The following is a 20,304-nucleotide window of genomic DNA, read 5'->3' as shown; positions in this document are numbered from 1 at the left end:
CGTCTGGGAGCTCGGGCGAGGCGCCGGGGGCGCTCCGGAAGCAGGGGGAGCGGGCAGAGCCTTACCTGGCCCCACCGCGCTTGTCTCGGAGAAGCTTCCCGGGGCCGACGTCTGGTCTCTAGCCGGGGGCTCGGGGGTGGATGGGCGTAGCACTGGGCAAACAAGGAAACACGATCAGGGCAGTCCGGATGGGAGACTGCGGGGAGGAATACAGGGGACACTCACCTGGATACATATTAGGGCAGAAAAGACTCCGGGGTCAGACTGGACCCCGGCAGGGTCGTGCAGTGGAGATCACATGGCAGGAACGGGAAGCTTGGGTGTATGTCAAACATGTCCCAAGGAGACCCACTGGTTAAACTGATTAGACTTTCCCTCTGCCGGGTCATCACCGTGTTCAGCTAAGCTGCTGAGAACTTACCGAAAGGACAACTGAGGGGGCCTGAGGGGCCTCGAGTAATTAGTCTAATTACAGATGAGGAAACTGGGACTCAGAGGAAGGGAAAGCAATGACTTGCCCAAGGTCACCCGACTTCTACCTATAGAGTGGAAGAACTAAGATTTGAGCCCCGGTCATTTCCTTTTAGGGGGTCTATGTTATCTTGCAGTGAAGGCTACGGATTATACAATGACCAGATGGAGATGAGTTCTGAAAGCATTATTAGCTTTGTTTTACAAGTGAGGAAACCAAGGCCCAAAGAAGTTCATGGGACCTAACCATAGTCGCAAGGGCAATAAGTCCCACAGCTGAGACCCCGTCTCAGACCCGAGGACTTTTAAGTCTCGGGCTTTTTGCTGTTCCCTATGACTCTCATAGGCCCAAACAGAGATCAGCTTGAAGGATTTGGGGAGAAGTAGAAAAAAAAGGTCCTGAGGGGCAGCTAGGTGGTGAAGTGGTTAGAGCCCCAGCCCTGAAGTCAGGAGGCCCTGAGGTCAAATCTGCCTTCAGACATTAACACGTCCTGGCTGTGTGACCCTGGGCAGGTCACTTAACCCCAATTGCCTCCGCCCAAAAAAAGAAAAATCTTCTTTGAAGTTATGTAGTTCAGGGAGGGTTTTGCAGCCCAGTTTTGCCGGTGTGAGTCCCATGCCCAGGAAGTGGCAGAAGCCAAATCCCCGCTCCTCATACCCAGGTACTGCCACCCATGACGCCCCGGCACCATAGAGTGTGACTGGGACTCGGGAGTCTCCTCACGGTGCATCGGAGGTCCTGACCACTTCCCCTTGGTGGCCGGCAAGACTCACCTTCCGGGTAGGGGGTGCTGGCTGTCAACTTCCCAGGCTGCATCTGTGTTGTAGGCCTCTTAGAAGACTCTGTAAGGGGAGGGGAGGTACACGAGTGAGCGTCCCGTTCTTTCTCCCCTCCCCGGTGCCACGGCCAACCGCCGCGGGCCAAGGGTCTGGCCTAGACCGGTAAGGCCCGTTTGACCCGGACCCGATCCGTCTCTGCCCTCGGCCTCCGTCCCAGCAGGCCCCTTAACCTCGGCTTTGCCCTCCTTCCCCCCGACCAGCTTTGAGGTTCCCATTCGGCCGACTCTGATTCCCCACCAGCTCTGATCTCTGAAATCAGCGAGGGCCGGGTCAGTCATTGCCTCGGAGTTAGACGGTATTGATTGGACTCCCAGAGGGGTCCCTCTTCTCTGGGCCAGAATTTCCACATCTGTAAAGTGAGTCTAGAGGAGGACCAAAGTCTCATTTGGGGCTCGGCCCCTAGCGGGTTTCGGGTTCCAACCAGAACCAGATGGTTCCGGTTGATTCTGGCACGACTAGGAGGTTCTAGGTGCCTGCCTTCAAGCCTAGAAATGATCATTGAAGTTTCTTTTGGCCCGAGAGTGCTTTCTAGCCAATCCTCAAAACATCCTTGAGGAGCAGGTGGTACCGGTACCCTCATTCCCATGTTATGGAGGGGAAAACTGAGGCCCAGAGAAATAGTGACTTCTCATAAAAGTTGCGTGAGTGTCAGAAGCAAGATTCAAAGGTTAGTTCTGATTTTAGAATTAGTCCCAGCATTCACTGTCCCGGATGGAACCATTCCCAAGTCATTTGCTTAAAGGAAGGTCGGTTTGGGTCTTTTGACCCGAGTCTGGGTCCCGGTGCCCAGCACGCAGTAAATGCTTACTAAATGCTTGTCGATCGACCGACTGATTGACCATCAGCATCGCTTCCGTGAGTATCATGCTTAAGGCTGCCGCGCGGGTATTAGTAGCCCCATTTCCTGATGGCTAAGGCCGCTCAAAGGCTTTCAGGAGAACGGACTTGCCAGAATCACATGGCGAGCAAAGAGAGATCAAAGGCAGAACCCAGATTTTCCCAGAAACCTGAGCAACAAGCAGGTGAAGGAGATGGTAGCTCACCTGTGACCACAAAGTGGACAGGGTCACTCATCTGCTCAGGACCAACACGGGCCTTGGCTACGCAGAAGTATATCCCAGAGTCAGAGACCTGGGCGGGCTTAAAGAGCAGGGTGCCGAGGGAAGTCACCTGGGTCGGAGTACCATCTGGGGTCCCCTTGTACCACTTGTAGGTGATAGGAGGAGAGCCTCGCGCCCGGCACAAGAGACTGATTCTCATGCCGTGGGGCACCTTGAAACCATAGCCAGAGCCCGTGGTCACCAGGGGCTTCGAGACGGGGACTATGGCAGGGAGAGAGACAAAGGTTAGGAATGAGGAAGGATACGGGGAACGAGGGCAGGTCTCGGGGGGTATGTGTGGAAGGTGACACGAGGAGGGCTGGCATAGGGGGAAAGCAGCTGGGGGCACAGGCCTGGGAACCTGAAGGGACCAAAAAACAAAGAAAAGGAGACACTATCCTCCCACAGTACAAACAGGGAGGAAGAAGGGAGGAAGGGGAAAGGGAAACGCAGAGAGAAATTTGGCACCCACAGACGCAGAGACTCAAAGGAACCCAACAGAGAAAAGGGAAAGAACTTAGAACAGAGACGGTCGGAGATATCACGAATCTCAAAACACAGAATGTCAGATCTGGGAAGAAACGAGAAGTATATGAATGTCAAGGCTGGGAGGAAGCTTAGAATGAAGAACGGAAGGACTCCGAAGAGTTGGGAACCCAAAAAGCCAGAGCTGGGAGCAAACCTGGAAGAGAGAGACAGTTGAGTTGGAGGGATTTTAGAACACAGAATATCACAGCAGGGCCTGTTCGAGCACAAAGGAGCTTTAGAAAGGAGAATGTCAGTCTTGTCAAGGCATGTAAAAAAGACACAGTGTGAGAGGGGCCTTAGAACACAATATATCAGGGCTTAAAAAGTACCTAGAACAGGGATAGGTAGAATGAGAGGAGCTTTAAAACAGGGAGTATCAGAGTAGGGGCTCTCCTAAACTAGGGACAATCAAGGCTCCAAAGAGTCTCACAAGGCATAGGGTCAAAGGTGGAAAGGCCTTTAGAACAGAGAAATAGAGAAAGGCTCTAAGAACACAAAATGTCAGAGCTAGAAAAGGACCTAGAGAAACTCATTAGCAAGAATGAGAGGGTCTTTAAAACACTGTGTCACTACAGGGGGTCTCCTAACCTAAGAACATTGAGAGCTCACAAGACCCTTAGAAAGTAGAATGTTAGTGTTGTGAAGGCTTGAAAAAAAAACCAGTTTGAGAAAGGCCTTGGAACACAATATATTAGGGGTTAAAAATCACCTAGAACAGGGGGAGGTAGAATGAGAGGAGCTTTAAAACAGGGAGTGTCCGAGCAGGGGCTCTCCTAAACTAGGGACAATCAAGCCTCCAAAGAAAGTAAAGGGTCAAAGTTGGAAAGGCCTTTAGAACAGAGCAATAGAGACAGGGTCTAAGAACACAAAATCTCAGAGATAGAAAAGGACCTAGAACAGGGGTAGCAAGAATGAGAGGGTCTTTAAAACTCTGTTTCACTACAGGGGGTCTCCTAAGGTAAGAACATTGAGAGCTTCAAAGAGCCTTAGAAAGCAGAATGTTAGATTTGGCATGGCCTTTAGAAAGGAGAAGTGGAGAAAGTGTCTAACAACACAAAATTTCTTACCTAAAAAAGGACCAGAATATGGGTCCCAACAATGACAGGAGATTCAAAAAAAAAAAAAAAAAAGAGTGTCACTATGGGGGTCTTATCAACTAAGAACATTGAGAGCTCAAAGGACCCTTAGACATCTGAATGTCAGTCTTGTGATGGATTTTTAAAAAGAGACAGAGTGAGAGGGGACTTAGAACCCAAAATCTTAGGGCTAGAAAGGGACCTAGAACAGAAATAGCAAGAATGAGAGGGTCTTTAAAACACTGTGCCAAGACAGGGGTTCTTATAAGGTAGGAATATTGAGAGCTCAAAGGAGCCTTAGAAAGCAGAATATCAGTCTTGTAAAGGTTTGTAATAAGACACAGTGTGAGAGGGTTCTTAGATCACAATATATTAGAGCTTAAAAATCACCTAGAACAGGGATAGGTAGAATGAAAGGAGCTTTAAAACAGGGAGTGTCAGAGTAGGGGGTCTCATAAACTAAGGACAATAAAGGCTGCAAAGAGTCTCATAAAGCAAAGTGTAAAAGTTGGAATGGTCTTTAGAGTATTAGAGAAAGGGTCTAAGAACACAAAATGTCAGAGCTAGAAAAACACCTAGAACATGGGTCCCAACAACAAAAGGATCATTATAATACTGTGTCCCTACAGGGGTTCTCATCAACTAAGAAGATTGACAGCTTAAAGGAGCCTTAGAAATCTGAATGTCAGTCTTGTGATGGCTTTTTCAAAAGAGACAGAGTGAAAGGAGACTTAGTACACAACATCTCAGAGCTAGAAAAGGACCTAGAACAGGGGTAGCAAGAATGAGAGGGTCTTTAAAACACTTTGTCTCTACAGGGGGTCTCCTAAGGTAACAACATTGAGAGGTTAAAAGAGCTTTAGAAAGCGGAATGTCAGATTTGGGATGGGCTTTAGAAAAGAGAAATGGAGAAAGGGTCTAAGAACGCAAAATTTCATAGCTAGAAAAGGACCAGAATATGGGTTCCAACAATGACAAAGTCTTTAAAAAAAACTGTGTCACTACAGAGGGTCTCATTAATTAAGAACATTGAGAGCTCAAAGGAGCCTTAAAAGCCAGAATGACAGGCTTGGGATGGCTTGTAAAAATGAGACAGAGTGAGAGGGGGCTTAGAACACAAAATCTCAGAACTAGAAACGGACTTAGAATGGTGGTAGCAAGAATGAGAGGGTCTTTAAAACACTGTGTCACTACAGGGAATTTCATAAGGCAAAAACATTGAGAGCTCAAAGGAGCCTTAGAAAGGAGAATGTCAGTCTTGTCAAGGCATGTAAAAAAGACACAGTGTGAGAGGGGCCTTAGAACACAATATATCAGGGCTTAAAAATCACCTAGAACAGGGACAGGTAGAATGAGAGGAGCTTTAAAACAGGGAGTGTCCAAGTAGGGGCTCTCCTAAACTAGGCACAATCAAGGCTCCAAAGAGTCTCACAAAGCAAGGGGTCAAAGTTGGAAAGGCCTTTAGAACAGAGAAATAGAGAAAGGGTCTAGGAACACAAAATGTCAGATCTAGAAAAGGACCAAAAAAAGGGTAAGAAGAATGAAAAGGTCTTTAAAACATTGTGGCACTACAGGGGGTCTCAGAAGCCAGGAACATGGAGAGCTCACAGGAGCCTTAGATATCAGAGTGTCAGACTCGTGATGGCTTTCCCAAAAGAGACAGTGTGAGAGGGGGCTTAGAACAGAATATATTAGGACTTTAAAAGCACCTAGAACAAGGGTAGCCAGAAGTAGAGAGTCTTTCATAGACTTTGTCACTACAGGGGGTCTCCAAAGGTAAGACCATTGAGAGGTTCAAAGAGTCTTAGAAAGCAGACTGTCAGATTTGTGTTGGGGGTTATAAAACAGTCAGAGTGAGAGGGGGCTTAGAACACAAAATGTCAGAGGTATAAAGGGACCTAGAACAAGGGTAGCAAGAATAAGAGGGTCTGTAAAACACTATGTCACTACAGGGGGTCTCAAAAGCTAGGAACGTTGAGAGCTAAAAGGAGCCTTAGAAAGCAGAATGTTAGTCATGTGAAGGCTTTTAAAGAAAGACACAGTGTGAGAGGGGCCATAGAACACAATATCTCAGGGCTTAAAAATGACCTAGAACAGGGATAGGTAGAAGGAGAGGGGTTTTAAAACAGGAAGTGTCAAAGCAGCAAGTGTCCAAAAGTAGGGACAATTGAGACTTCAAAGAGTCTCGGAAAGCCAAGTATCAAAGTTGGGATGGCCTTTAAAAAAGAGAGAGTGACAGGGGGCTTAGAACACTAAATGTTAGAGTTTGGAAAGCCCCTAGACATGGGATAGTTTGAATGAGTGGGACCTTAAAATTCGTTATTGCATAGCAGGGAGCCCCATCTACCAAGGACTGTTAGAACACTCATGTGTTTTAGAAAGCAGAACAATAACATTGCAATAGCCTTTAGAAAAGAGTAATGGGGTAAGGGTCTTAGTACAAAAAATGTCAGAGCCAGAGAAGGACCTAGAACATGGGTAGCAAGAATGACAAATAAAACACTGTGTCACTACAGGGAGTCTCCTAAGGTAAGAACATTGAGAACTCAAAGGAGCCTTAGAAAGCAGAATGTCAGACTTGGAATGGGCTTTAGAAAAAAGACAGAGTGAGAGGGGGCTGAGAAGACAAAGTGTTAGAGATTGGAAAGCACCTAGAACAGGGAGAGTTAGAAAGAGAGGGACCTCAAAACAGGGAATGTCACAGCAAGGGGTCTCCTAAATTAGGAAGAATCAAGGTTCCAAAAAATCAAGGAAAGCCAAGTGTCAAAGTTGGGATGGCCTTTTGAAAAGAAATAGTGACAGGGGGCGTAGAACACTCAATGTTAGAGTTGGGAAAGCACCTACAACTGGGATAGTTTGAATGAGAGGGACCTCAAAACAGATTGTTGCACAGTAGGGAGCCACATATACCAGGGAATGTTAGAACACTCAGCAGTTTTAGAAAGCAGAACGATAACATTGGAATTGCCTTCAGAAAAAAGAAATAGTGAAAAGGTCTTAGAACACAAAATCTCAGAGCTAGAAAAGGACCTAGAACAGGGGTAGTAAGAATGAGAGGATTGTTAAAACACTGTGTCACTTCAGGGGGTCTCAAAACCTAAGAACAATGAGAGGTCAAAGGAGTCTTAGAAAGCTGAATGTCGCACTTGGGATGGGCTTTAGAAAAGAGAGAGAGTAAGAGGGGGCTGAGAAGACAAAGTGTTGGAGATTGGAAAGCACCTAGAACAGGGATAGGTAGAATGAGAGGAGCCTTAAACAGGGAGTGTTAGACCAGGGTTCTCCTAAACTAGAGGCAACCAAGGCTCCAAACAGGCTCAGAAAGCCACGTCTCAAAGTTGGGATGGTCTTCATTAAAGAAAGAGTGAAGGGGGCTTAGAACATGAAATGTTAGAGTTTGGAAAGCCCCAAGACATGGGATAGTTTGAATGAGAGGGACCTTAAAAAGTTGTTGCACAGCGGGGAGCAAACTTTACCAGGTTTCATTGAAACACTCAATGTTTTAGAAAGCACGACAACATTGGAATGGCCTTTAGAAAAGAGAAATAGAGAAAGCATCTTAGAACACAAAATATGAGAGCTAGAAAAGGACCTAGAACATGGGTAGCAAGAAGGAGAGTGTCTTTAAAACAGTGTGTCCCAAAGGGCATCTCACAAGCTAAGATGGGAAAACACCTAGAACAGGGATAGGTAGAAGGAGAGGGACCTTAAAACAGGTAATGTAACAGCAGTAGGTCTCTGAAACTAGGGACAATCAAGGCTCCAAAGAGTCTCCCAAAGCAAAGTGTAAACGTTGGAATGGCCTTTAGAACAGAGAAATAGAGAAAGGGTCTAAGAACACAAAATGTCAGAGGTAGGAAAGGACCTAGAACAAGGGTAGCAAGAATTAGAGGGTCTTTAAACTCTATTTCACTACAGGGGGTCTCATAAACTAAGAACATTGAGAGCTCAAAGGAGCCTTAGAAATCAGAATGTCAGTCTTGTGATGGCTTTTTTAAAAAGAGACAGTTTGGGGGGGGGCTTAGAACACAAAAATTCGGGGCTACAAAAGGATCTAGAAAAATTGTAGCAAGAATGAGAGGGTCTTGAAAACACTGTGTCACTACAGGGGATCTCCTAAGCTAAAAACATTGACAGCTCATAGGACCCTTAGAAAGTAGAATGTTAGTCTTGTGAAGGCTTGAAAAAAAAACACAGTTTGAGAAAGGTCTTCGAACACAATATATTAGGGATTAAAAATCACCTAGAACAGGGGGAGTTAGAATGAGAGGAGCTTTAAAACAGGGAATGTCAGAGCAGGGGGTCTCCTAAACAAGGAACAATCAAGGCTCCAAAGAGTCTCAGAAAGAAAAGTGTCAAAGTTGGAAAGGCCTTTAGAACAGAGAAATAGAGACAGGGTCTAAGAACACAAAATGTCAGCGCTAGAAATGGACCTAGAACAGGGGTAGCAAGAATTAGAGCATCTTTAAAACTCTATTTCATCAAAGGGGGTCTCATAAACTAAGAACATTGAGAGCTCAAAGGAGCCTTAGAAAGCAGAATGTCAGTCTTGTGATGGCTTTTTAAAAAAGAGACAGAGTTAGAGGGGGCTTAGAACACAAAAATTCGGGGCTAGAAAAGGATCTAGAACAATTGTAGCAAGAATGAGAGGGTCTTTAAAACACCGTGTCACTACAGGGGGTCTCATAAACTAGAAAAAGGGTAACAAGAAAGAGAGGGTCTTGAAAACACTGTGTCACTACAGGGGGTTTCCTATGGTAAAAATATTGTGAGCTCAATAGAGCCTTAGAAAGGACAATGTCAGACTTGGGATAGTCTTTAGAAAAGAGACAGAGTGAGAGGGGGCTTAGAACACAATATATCAGGGCTTAAAAAGTACCTAGAATAGGGATAGGTAGAATGAGAGGAGCTTTAAAACAGGGAGTGTCAGAGCAGGGGGTCTCCTAAACTAGTAACAATCAAGGCTCCAAAGAATCTCAAAAAGTAAAATGTCAAAGTTGGAAAGGCCTTTAGAACAGAGAAATAGAGACAGGGTCAAAGAACACAAAATATTGGAGCTAGAAAAGGACCTAGAACAGGGGTAGCAAGAATGAGAGCATCTTTAAGATACTGTGTCACTACAGGGGGTCTCCAGAGGTAAGAATATGGAGACCTCAAAGGAGCCTTAGCAATCAGAATATCAGTCATGTGATGGCTTTTGAAAAAGAGACAGTGTTACAGGAACCTTAGAACACAAAATCTCAGAGTGAGAAATGGACCTCGAAAAAGAGTAGCAAAAATGAGAGGGTCTTGAAAACACTGGGTCACTACAGGGGGTCTCCTAAGCTAAGAACATTGAGCGCTCAAAGGACCCTAAGAAAGTAGAATGTTAGTCTTGTGAAGGCTTGGGAAAAAAAACACAGTTTGAGAAAGGTCTTAGAACACAATATATTAGGGGTAAAAAATCACCTAGAACAGAGGGAGGTAGAATGAGAGGAGCTTTAAAACAGGGAATGTCAGAGCAGGGGGTCTCCTAAACTAGGGACAATCAAGGCTCGAAAGAGTCTCAGAAAGAAAAGTATCAAAGTTGGAAAGGCCTTTAGAACAGAGAAATAGAGACAGGGTCTAAGAACACAAAATGTCAGCGCTAGAAATGGACCTAGAACAGGGGTAGCAAGAATTAGAGCGTCTTTAAAACTCTATTTCACCAAAGGGGGTCTCATAAACTAAGAACATTGAGAGCTCAAAGGAGCCTTAGAAAGCAGAATGTCAGTCTTGTGATGGCTTTTTAAAAAAGAGATAGAGTTAGAGGGGGCTTAGAACACAAAAATTCGGGGCTAGAAAAGGATCTAGAACAATTGTAGCAAGAATGAGAGGGTCTTTAAAACACCGTGTCACTACAGGGGGTCTCATAAACTAGAAAAAGGGTAACAAGAAAGAGAGGGTCTTGAAAACACTGTGTCACTACAGGGGGTTTCCTATGGTAAAAATATTGCGAGCTCAATAGAGCCTTAGAAAGGACAATGTCAGACTTGGGATAGTCTTTAGAAAAGAGACAGAGTGAGATGGGGCTTAGAACACAATATATCAGGGCTTAAAAAGTACCTAGAATAGGGATAGGTAGAATGAGAGGAGCTTTAAAACAGGGAGTGTCAGAGCAGGGGGTCTCCTAAACTAGTAACAATCAAGGCTCCAAAGAGTCTCAAAAAGTAAAATGTCAAAGTTGGAAAGGCCTTTAGAACAGAGAAATAGAGACAGGGTCAAAGAACACAAAATATTGGAGCTAGAAAAGGACCTAGAACAGGGGTAGCAAGAATGAGAGCATCTTTTTTTTAATTTCTTTGAATTTAATAATTGGTTATGAATATAATAGAAAAAGTTTCTCTCAAGCTGCTATAGATATTTTTATACAAACATATACTTTCCCCTTTTCTTTGATCTCTTTAAGACACAGACCTAGTAATGGTACTGCTAGCTCAAAGGTTTTATAGAACTTTGAACACAGCTCTAAAATTGCTCTTCAGAATGTTCTCCAGAATGGTTGGATGAGTGAATGAGAGCATCTTTAAGATACTGTGTCACTACAGGGGGTCTCCAGAGGTAAGAATATGGAGACCTCAAAGGAGCCTTAGCAATCAGAATATCAGTCATGTGATGGATTTTGAAAAAGAGACAGTGTTACAGGAACCTTAGAACACAAAATCTCAGAGTGAGAAATGGACCTCGAAAAAGAGTAGCAAAAATGAGAGGGTCTTGAAAACACTGTGTCACTACAGGGGGTCTCCTAAGCTAAGAACATTGAGAGCTCAAAGGACCCTAAGAAAGTAAAATGTTAGTCTTGTGAAGGCTTTTAAAAAAGACACAGTGTGAGTGGAGCCTTAGAACACAATATATTAGGGGTAAAAAATCACCTAGAACAGAGGGAGGTAGAATGAGAGGAGCTTTAAAACAGGGAATGTCAGAGCAGGGGGTCTCCTAAACTAGGGACAATCAAGGCTTGAAAGAGTCTCAAAAATTAAAGTGTCAAAGTTGGAAAGGCCTTTAGAACAGAGAAATAGAGACAGGGTCTAAGAACACAAAATGTCAGCGCTAGAAATGGACCTAGAACAAGGGTAGCAAGAATGAGAGCATCTTTAAGATACTGTGTCACTATGGGGAGTCTCCTAAGATAAGAATATTGAGAGCTTAAAAGAGCCTTAGAAAGCAGAATCTCAGATTTGGCATGGGCTTTAAAAAAGAAACAGAGTGAGAGGGGGCTTAGAACACAAAATCTCAGAGCTAGAAAAGGACCTAGAACAGGGGTAGCAAGAATAAGATGGTCTTTAAAACACTGTGTCACTACAGGGGTTCTTATAAGCTAAGAACATTGAGAACTCAGAGGACCTTTAGAAAGTAGAATGTCAGTCTTGTGAAGGTTTGTAAAAAAGACATAGTGTGAGCAGAGCCTTAGAACACAATATATTAGCACTTAAAAAGCAACTAGAACAGGGGGAGGTAAAAGGAGAGGGACTTTAAAACCGAAAATGTCACAGCAGGAGGTCCCCTAAACTAGGGACAATCAAGGCTCCAAAGAATCTCAGAAAGCCAAGTGTCAAAGTGGGGATGGCCTTTAAAAAAGAGAGAGTGACAGAGGGCTTTGAACACTAAATGTTAGAGTTTGGAAAGCACCTAGATATGGGATAATTTGAATGAGTGGGACCTTAAAACACATTGTTGCAAAGCAGGGAACCATGTTTCCCAAGGACTGTTAGAAGCCTCAGGTGTTTTGGAAAGCAGAATGACAACCTTGGAATGGCCTTTAGAAAGAGAACTAGAGAAAGGGTCAGAGCTAGAAAAGGACCTAGAACATGGGATCCAAAAATGAGAGGGTCTTGAAAACACTGGGTCACTACAGGGGGTCTCATAAGCTAAGAATATTGAGAGCTCAAAGAAGTTTTAGAAAGCAGAATATAAGACTTGGGATGAGCATTAGAAAAGAGAGAGAGTGAGAGGGGGTTTGAACACTAAATGTTGGAGTTTCGAAAGCACCTAGACATGGGATAGTTAGGAGAGGTACCTTAAAACAGGGAATGTCACAGCAGGGGGTCTCCCCAACAAGGGACAATCAACGCTCCAAAGAGTCTGGGAAAGCCAAGTGTCAAAGTGGGGATGGCCTTTAGGAAAGAGAGAGTTACAGGGGGCTTAGAACACTAAATGTTGGAGTTTGGAAAGCCCCTAGACATGGGATAGTTTGAATGAGAGGGACCTTAAAACAGGTTGTTGCACAGCAGGGAGGCACATATACCAGGGACTGTTAGAAAACTCATGTGTTTTAGAAAGCAGAACAATAATATTGCAATAGCCTTTAGAAAAGAGTAGTGGAGTAAGAGTCTTAGAACAAAAAAATGTCAGAGCCAGAAAAGGACCTAGAACACGGGTAGCAAGAATGAAAAATAAAAGTGTGTCACTACAGGGAGTCTCCTAAGGTAAGAATATTGAGAACTCAAAGGAGCCTTAGAAAGCAGAATGTCAGTCTTGTGATGGCTTGTAAAAAAGAGACTGTGAGAGGGGGCTTAGAACACAAAATCTCAGAGCTAGAAAAAGACCTAGAAGAGGGGTAGCAAGAATTAGAGGGTCTTTAAAACTCTGTTTCACTACAGGAGGTCTCACAAACTAGGGACAGCCAAGGTTCCAAAGAGTTTCAGAAAAACAAGAGGCAAAGTTGGAATGGTCTTTAGATCAGAGAGAGCGATAGGGGTTTAGAACATAAAATGTTAGAGCTAGAAATGGATCTAGAACATGGGTAGCAAGAATGAGAGGGTCTTTAAAACACTTTGTCACTACAGAGGCTCTCCTAAGGTAAGAACATTGAGAGTTCAAAAGAGCAGAATGAAAGCAGAATGTCAGTCTTGGGGTGGGCTTTAGAAAAGAGACAGAGTGAGAGGGGGCAGAGAACACAAAATCCCACCGTTATAAAGGGACCTAGAATAGGGGTAGCAAGAATGAGAGGGTCTTTAAAATACTGTGCCACTACAGGGGGTCTCCCAAGGTAAGAACATTGAGAGCTTAAAAGAGCATTAGAAATCAGAATGTCATTCTTGTGATGCCTTTTAAAAAAGAGACAGAGAGAGAAGGTATTAGTGCTTTAAAAGCACCTAGAACAGGGATAGGTAGAAGGAGAGGAATCTTAAACAGGGGAGGTTAACCATAGGTGGACTGATAAGCTAAGAACATTGAGAACTCTAAGGAGCCTTAGAAAGCAGAACGTCAGACTTGACGTGGCTTGTTAAAATGAGGCAGTGTGATGGGGGCTTAGAACACATTATATGAAAACACTGTGTCCCAATATATTGGGGCTTAAAAAGCACCTAGAACAGGAAGAGGTAAAATGAGAGGAGCCTTAAAACAGGGAGAGTCATAGCAGGGACTCCCATCGATTAGTGATAGAGCAAACAGGTGCCTTACAAAGCAAAATGTCAGAATTGAGATGTCTTGTACAAAAGAGACAAGAGTGTGAAACAGCTTGGAATAGAAAATATTAGACCTGGGAAAGCACCTACAACAGGGAAAGTTAGAATGAGAGGGGATTCATAACACTAATTGTCATAGCAGAGAAGCCCATTGACAAGGGAGTGTTAGAGCCAAAGGAGCCCTAGAAAGTAGATTGTAAAATTGGCTTGCCTTTTGAAAAGCAACAGAGTGAGAGGGGGCTTAGAACACAAAATATCAGAGATAGAAAAGGACCTAGAACATGGCGAGTAAGAATGAGAGGGGCTTTAAAACACTGTGTCACTACAGGGGGTCTCATATACAAGGGATACTCAGAGCGGAAAGGAGTCTCAGAAAGCAAAAGGTCAAAGTGGGGAAGGCCTTTAGAAAAGTGACAGAGTGAGAGGAGGCTTAGAACATAACTTATTGGAGGTTGGAAAGCACCTAGAGCAGGGATACTTTAAAGGAGAGGGGCCTAAAAATAGGGAGTGTCACACCAGGGGCCCCATTGATAGGAACAGTTAGAACACGCTGGTTCCTTAAATAGCAGAATGACAAAGTTGTGATGAACTTTAGAAAACAGAAATAGTGAAAGGGGCTTAGAAGACAGAATGGCAGAGCTAGAAAAGGACCTAGAACATGGCTAGTAAGAATGAGAAGGGCTTAAAAGCAGGGAGAGTCACAGCAGGGACTCTCATAAATGGGAACACTCAGGACCCCAAGAAGCCTAAGAGAGAAAAATGTCAAAATTGGTAAAAAATGTCAGATTGGGAAGGCCTTTGGAAAAGAGAAATAGTAAGAAGGGTTTAGAACACAAAATATTAGGGCTTAAAAGGCTCCTAGAACAGGGATAGTTAGAATGAGAGGAGCCTTAAAACGGAGAATGTCACAGCAGGGAGGCTCATTGGCCTGGGACTATGAGAGCACACAGATACCTTAGGAAAGAGAATTTCAAAGTTGGGATGGCTTTTAGAAAAGAGACAGAGTGAGAAGGGACTGAGAACACAAAATGTCAGAGCTAGAAAAGGACCTAGAACATGGTTGGCAAGAATGAGAGGGTCCTTAAACACTCTCTCACTACAGGGGGTCTCATCAGCTAGGAACATTGAGAGCTCAAAGGAGCCTTAGAAATCAGAATGTAAGACTTGGAATGGGCTTTAGAAAAGAGACAGTGTGAGAAAGGGCTTAAAACACAAAGTGTTAGAGATTAGTAAGCACCTAGAACAGGAATAGTTAGAAAGAGAGGGACCTTAAAACAGGTTCTTGCACAGCAGGGAGGCACATTTCCAAAGGACTGTTAGAATACTCAGGCATTTTAGAAAGCAGAATGACAACATTGGAATGGTCTTTAGGAAAGAGAAATGGAGTAAGGGTCTTAGAACACAAAATCTCAGAGCTAGAAAAGGACCTAGAACAGGGGTATCAAAAATGAGAGGGTTTGAAAACACTGTGTCACTGCAGGAGTGTCTCAGAAGCGAAGAATAACGAGAGCTCAAAGGGGCCTTAGAAAGCAGAATGTCAGTCGTGTGATGGCTTTTTAAAAAAGAGACAGAGTGAGAGGGGACTTAGAACACAAAATCTCAGAAGTAGAAAAGGACCTAGAATGGGGGTAGCAAGAATCAGAGGTTCTTTAAAACACTGTGTCACTACAGGGGGTCTTATAAGCTAAAAATATTGAGAACTCACAGCAACCTTAGAAAGTTGAATGTCAGTCTTGTGAAGGCTTTTAAAAGGACATAGCTTGAGAAAGGGCTTAGAACACAATATATGAGAGGTTAAAAATCACCTAGAACATGGATAGGTAGAATGAGAGGAATTTTAAAGTGTGTCAAGGATTGTTAGAGCAAAGAGTCTCCTAAACTAGGGACACTCAAGGCTCCAAAGAGTCTCACAAAGCAAAGTGTAAAAGTTAGAATGGCCTTTAGAACAGAGGAATAGAGAAAGGGTCTAAGAACACAAAATGTCAGAGCTATGTTAGTCTTGTGAAGGCTTGAAATAAAAAACAGTTTGAGAAAGGCCTTAGAACACAATATATTAGGGGTTAAAATCACCTAGAACAGGGGGAGGTAGAATGAGAGGAGCTTTAATACAGGGAATGTCAGAGAAGGGGGTCTCCCAAACTAGGGACAATCAAGGCTCAAAAGAGCCTCAGAAAGTAAAGTGTCAAAGTTGGAAAGGCCTTTAGAACAGAAAAAGAGAGACAGGGTCTAAGAACACAAAATATTGGAGCTGGAAAAGGACCTAGAACAGGGGTAGCAAGAATGAGAAGGTCTTTAAGACACTGTGCACTACAGGGGGTCTCATAAGCTAATAATATTGAGAGCTCAAAGGAGCCTTAGAAATTAGAATGTCAGTCTTGTGATGGTTTTTTTTAAAAGAGACAGACACAAAAATTCGGAGCTAGAATAGGATCTAGAACAATTGTAGCAAGAATGAGAGGATCTTTAAAACACCGTGTCACTACAGGGGGTCTCATAAACAAGGGACAACCAAGGCTCCAGTTTCAGAAAAAACAAGTGGCAAAGTTGGAATGGCCTGTAGAACAGAGAGAGTGACAACAGTTTAGAACACAAAGTGTCAGAGCTATAAACGGACCTAGAACATGTGCAATAAGAATGAGAAGGTCTTTAAAACACTTTGTCACTACAGGGGGTCTCCTAAAGTAAGAACATTGAGAGCTCAAAAGAGCAGAATGAAAGTAGAATATCGGTTTTGTGAAGGCCTTAGAACACAGTATATCAGGGCTTAAAAATCACCTAGAACAGGGATAGGTAGAATGAGAGGAGCTTTAAAACAGGGAGTATCAGAGCAGGGGGTCTCCTAAACTAGGGACAATCAAGGCTCCAAAGAATCTCACAAGGCATAGGGTCAAAGGTGGAAAGGGCTTTAAAACAGAGAAATTGAGAAAGGGTCTAAGAACACAAAATGTCAGAGCTAGAAAAGGACCTAGAGAAACTGTAGCAAGAATGAGAGGGTCTTGAAAACACTGTGTCACTACAGGGGGTCTCCTAACCTAAGAACATTGAGAGCTCACAAGACCCTTAGAAAGTAGAATGTTAGTCTTGTGAAGGCTTGAAAAAAAAAACAGTTTGAGAAAGGCCTTGGAACACAATATATTAGGGGTTAAAAATCACCTAGAACAGGGGGAGGTAGAATGAGAGAAGCTTTAATACAGGGAATGTCCGAGCAGGGGGTCTCCTAAACTAGGGACAATCAAACCTCCAAAGAAAGTAAAGGGTCAAAGTTGGAAAGGCCTTTAGAACAGAGCAATAGAGACAGGGTCTAAGAACACAAAATCTCAGAGATAGAAAAGGACCTAGAACAGGGGTAGCAAGAATGAGAGGGTCTTTAAAACTCTGTTTCACTACAGGGGGTCTCCTAAGGTAAGAACATTGAGAGCTTCAAAGAGCCTTAGAAAGCAGAATGTTAGATTTGGCATGGCCTTTAGAAAGGAGAAGTGGAGAAAGTGTCTAACAACATAAAATTTCTTAGCTAAAAAAGGACCAGAATATGGGTCCCAACAATGACAGGAGATTCAAAAAAAAAATGTCACTACAGGGGGTCTTATCAACTAAGAACGTTGAGAGCTCAAAGGACCCTTAGACATCTGAATGTCAGTCTTGTGATGGATTTTTAAAAAGAGACAGAGTGAGAGGGGACTTAGAACCCAAAATCTTAGGGCTAGAAAAGGACCTAGAACAGAAATAGCAAGAATGAGAGGGTCTTTAAAACACTGTGCCAAGACAGGGGTTCTTATAAGGTAAGAATATTGAGAGCTCAAAGGAGCCTTAGAAAGGAGAATGTCAGTCTTGTCAAGGCATGTAAAAAAGACACAGTGTGAGGGGGACTCAGAACACAATATATCAGGGCTTAAAAAGTACCTAGAACAGGGACAGGTAGAATGAGAGGAGCTTTAAAACAGGGAGTGTCCAAGCAGGGGCTCTCCTAAACTAGGCACAATCAAGGCTCCAAAGAGTCTCACAAAGCAAGGGGTCAAAGTTGGAAAGGCCTTTAGAACAGAGAAATAGAGAAAGGATCTAAGAACACAAAATGTCAGATCTAGAAAAGGACCAAAAAAAGGGTAGGAAGAATGAAAAGGTCTTTAAAACATTGTGGCACTACAGGGGGTCTCAGAAGCCAGGAACATGGAGAGCTCACAGGAGCCTTAGATATCAGAGTGTCAGACTCGTGATGGCTTTCCCAAAAGAGACAGTGTGAGAGGGGGCTTAGAACAGAATATATTAGGACTGTAAAAGCACCTAGAACAAGGGTAGCCAGAAGTAGAGAGTCTTTCATAGACTTTGTCACTACAGGGGGTCTCCAAAGGTAAGAACATTGAGAGGTTAAAAGAGTCTTAGAAAGCAGACTGTCAGATTTGTGTTGGGGGTTATAAAACAGTCAGAGTGAGCCGGGGCTTAGAACACAAAATCTCAGAATTAGAAAAGCACCTAGAACAAGGGTAGCAAGAATTATAGGGCCTTGAAAACACTGTGTCACTACAGGGGGTCTCCTATGGTAAAAATATTGGGAGCCTAAAAAGCCTTAGAAAGGAGAATGTCAGACTTGGTATGGCCTTTAGAAAACAGACAGAGTGAGAGGGGGCTGAGAACACAAAATGTCAGAGGTATAAAGGGACCTAGAACAGGGGTAGCAAAAATGAGACAGTCTGTAAAACACTATGTCATTACAGGGGGTCTCAAAAGCTAGGAACATTCAGAGCTAAAAGGAGCCTTAGAAAGTAGAATGTTAGTCATGTGAAGGCTTTTAAAAAAAGACACTGTGTGAGAGGGGCCATAGAACACAATATCTCAGGGCTTAAAAATGACCTAGAACAGGGATAGGTAGAAGGAGAGGGGTTTTAAAACAGGGAATGTCAAAGCAGCAAGTGTCCAAAAGTTGGGACAATCAAGGCTTCAAAGAGTCTCGGAAAGCCAAGTTGGGCTTGGCCTTTAAAAAAGTTGGGATGGCCTTTAAAAAAGAGAGACTTACAGGGGGCATAGAACACTAAATGTTAGAGTTTGGAAAGCCCCTAGACATGGGATAGTTTGAATGAGTGGGACCTTAAAATTGGTTGTTGCACAGCAGAGAGCCCCATCTACCAAGGACTGTTAGAACACTCATGTGTTTTAGAAAGCAGAACAATAACATTGCAAAAGCCTTTAGAAAAGAGTAATGGGGTAAGAGTCTTAGTACAAAAAATGTCAGAGCCAGAGAAGGACCTAGAACATGGGTAGCAAGAATGACAAATAAAACACTGTGTCACTACAGGGAGTCTCCTAAGGTAAGAACAATGAGAACACAAAGGAGCCTTAGAAAGCAGAATGTCAGACTTGGAATGGGCTTTAGAAAAAAGACAGAGTGAGAGGGGGCTTAAAACACAAAGTGTTAGAGATTAGTAAGCACCTAGAACAGGGATAGTTAGAAAGAGAGGGACCTCAAAACAGGGAATGTCAGAGCAGGGAGGCCCAATGACCAGGGACAGTTAAAGTCACAGGTGCCCTAGAAAGCAGATTGTCACTGTTGGGATGGCCTGCAGAGAAGAGACTAGTGAGAGGGGGCTTGCAACAGAAAACATTAGAGCTTGGAAAGCACCTAGAACAGATATAGTTTGAATCAGAGCGGAGTGTCACAGCAGGGAGTCTTATTGACAAGGGACTGTTAGAACATACTGGTGCCCAAAAAGGCAGGTTCTCAGTGTGGGGATGGCTTTCTGAAAAAAGACAGAGTGAGAGGGGGCTGAGAAGACAAAGTGTTAGAGATTGGAAAGCACCTAGAACAGGGATAGGCAGAAGGAGGGGGACCTTACAACAGGGAATGTCACAGCAGGGGGTCTTCTAAACTAAAGACAATTAAGGCTCCAGGGTCTGGGAAAGCCAAGTGTCAAAGATGGGATGGTCTTCACAAAAGAGAGTGAAAGAGGGCTTAGAACACTAAATGTTAGAGTTGGAAAGACACCTAGACATGGGATTCTTTGAATTAGAGGGACCCTAAAACAGATTGTTGCACAGCAGGGAGCCACATTTACCAAAAACTGTTAGAACCCTCAGGTGTTTTAGAAAGCAGAATGACAACATTGGAATGGTCGTTAGAAAAGACAAATAGAATAAGTGTCTCAGAACAAAAAACGTCAGAGCGAGAAAAGGACCTAGAACATGGGTAGCAAGAATGAGAGGGTCTTTTAAACACTATGTCACTACAAGGGGTCTCAAAACCTAAGAACATTGAGAGCTCAAAGGGGTCTTAGAAATCAGAATGTCAGTCTTGTGATGGCTTTTTAAAAAAGAGACAGAGTGAGAGGGGTCTTAGAACAGAATATATTTGGACTTAAAAAGCACCTAGAATAAAGATACATAGAATGAGAGGAGCTTTAAAATAGGGAATGTCGGAGCAGGGGGTCTCCTAAACTAGGGACAATCAAGGCTCCAAAGAGTTTCAGAAAGTAAAAGGTCAAAGTTGGAAAGGCCTTTAGAACAGAGAAATAGAGACAGGGTCTAAGAACACAAAATATTGGAGCTAGAAAAGGACCTAGAATGGGGGTAGCAAAAAAGAGAGGGTCTTTAAAACACCGTGTCACTACAAGGGATCTTATAAGCTAAGAACACTGGGAATTCACAAGACCTTTAGAAAGTAGTATGTCAGTCTTGTGAAGGTTTTGAAAAGCCCATAGACATGGGATAGTTTGAAGGAGAGGGACCTTAAAACAAGGAATGTCACAGCAAGGGGTCTCCTAAATTAGGAAGAATCAAGGTTCCAAAAAATCCAGGAAAGCCAAGTGTCAAAGTTGGGATGGCCTTTTGAAAAGAAATAGTGACAGGGGGCATAGAACACTCAATGTTAGAGTTGGG

The 20,304-nt window shown here is 43.5% G+C and overlaps 1 protein-coding gene across 3 annotated transcripts in view; it reads right to left on the bottom strand.

Annotated features, from left to right (window-relative positions):
* VSIG4 (V-set and immunoglobulin domain containing 4) overlaps window positions 1-20,304 on the bottom strand; it is a 57,716-nt gene that overhangs the window by 9,347 nt on the left and 28,065 nt on the right. For 2 of the 3 annotated variants that reach the window (XM_051968167.1, XM_051968168.1), the window contains exons 3-5: window positions 2,355-2,633; window positions 1,246-1,314; window positions 66-152 (exon numbers count right to left, since the gene is read on the bottom strand). In XM_051968167.1, the coding sequence (XP_051824127.1) occupies window positions 66-152; window positions 1,246-1,314; window positions 2,355-2,633 (435 nt within the window). The remainder of the gene's footprint in view (window positions 1-65; window positions 153-1,245; window positions 1,315-2,354; window positions 2,634-20,304) is intronic. The other variant, XM_051968169.1, reaches the window with a different exon arrangement.

The sequence above is a fragment of the Antechinus flavipes genome, chromosome X (genome assembly GCF_016432865.1).
Source record: "Antechinus flavipes isolate AdamAnt ecotype Samford, QLD, Australia chromosome X, AdamAnt_v2, whole genome shotgun sequence".
NCBI classification, from domain to species: domain Eukaryota; kingdom Metazoa; phylum Chordata; class Mammalia; order Dasyuromorphia; family Dasyuridae; genus Antechinus; species Antechinus flavipes.
This window is presented reverse-complemented; position numbering and strand designations above follow the sequence as displayed.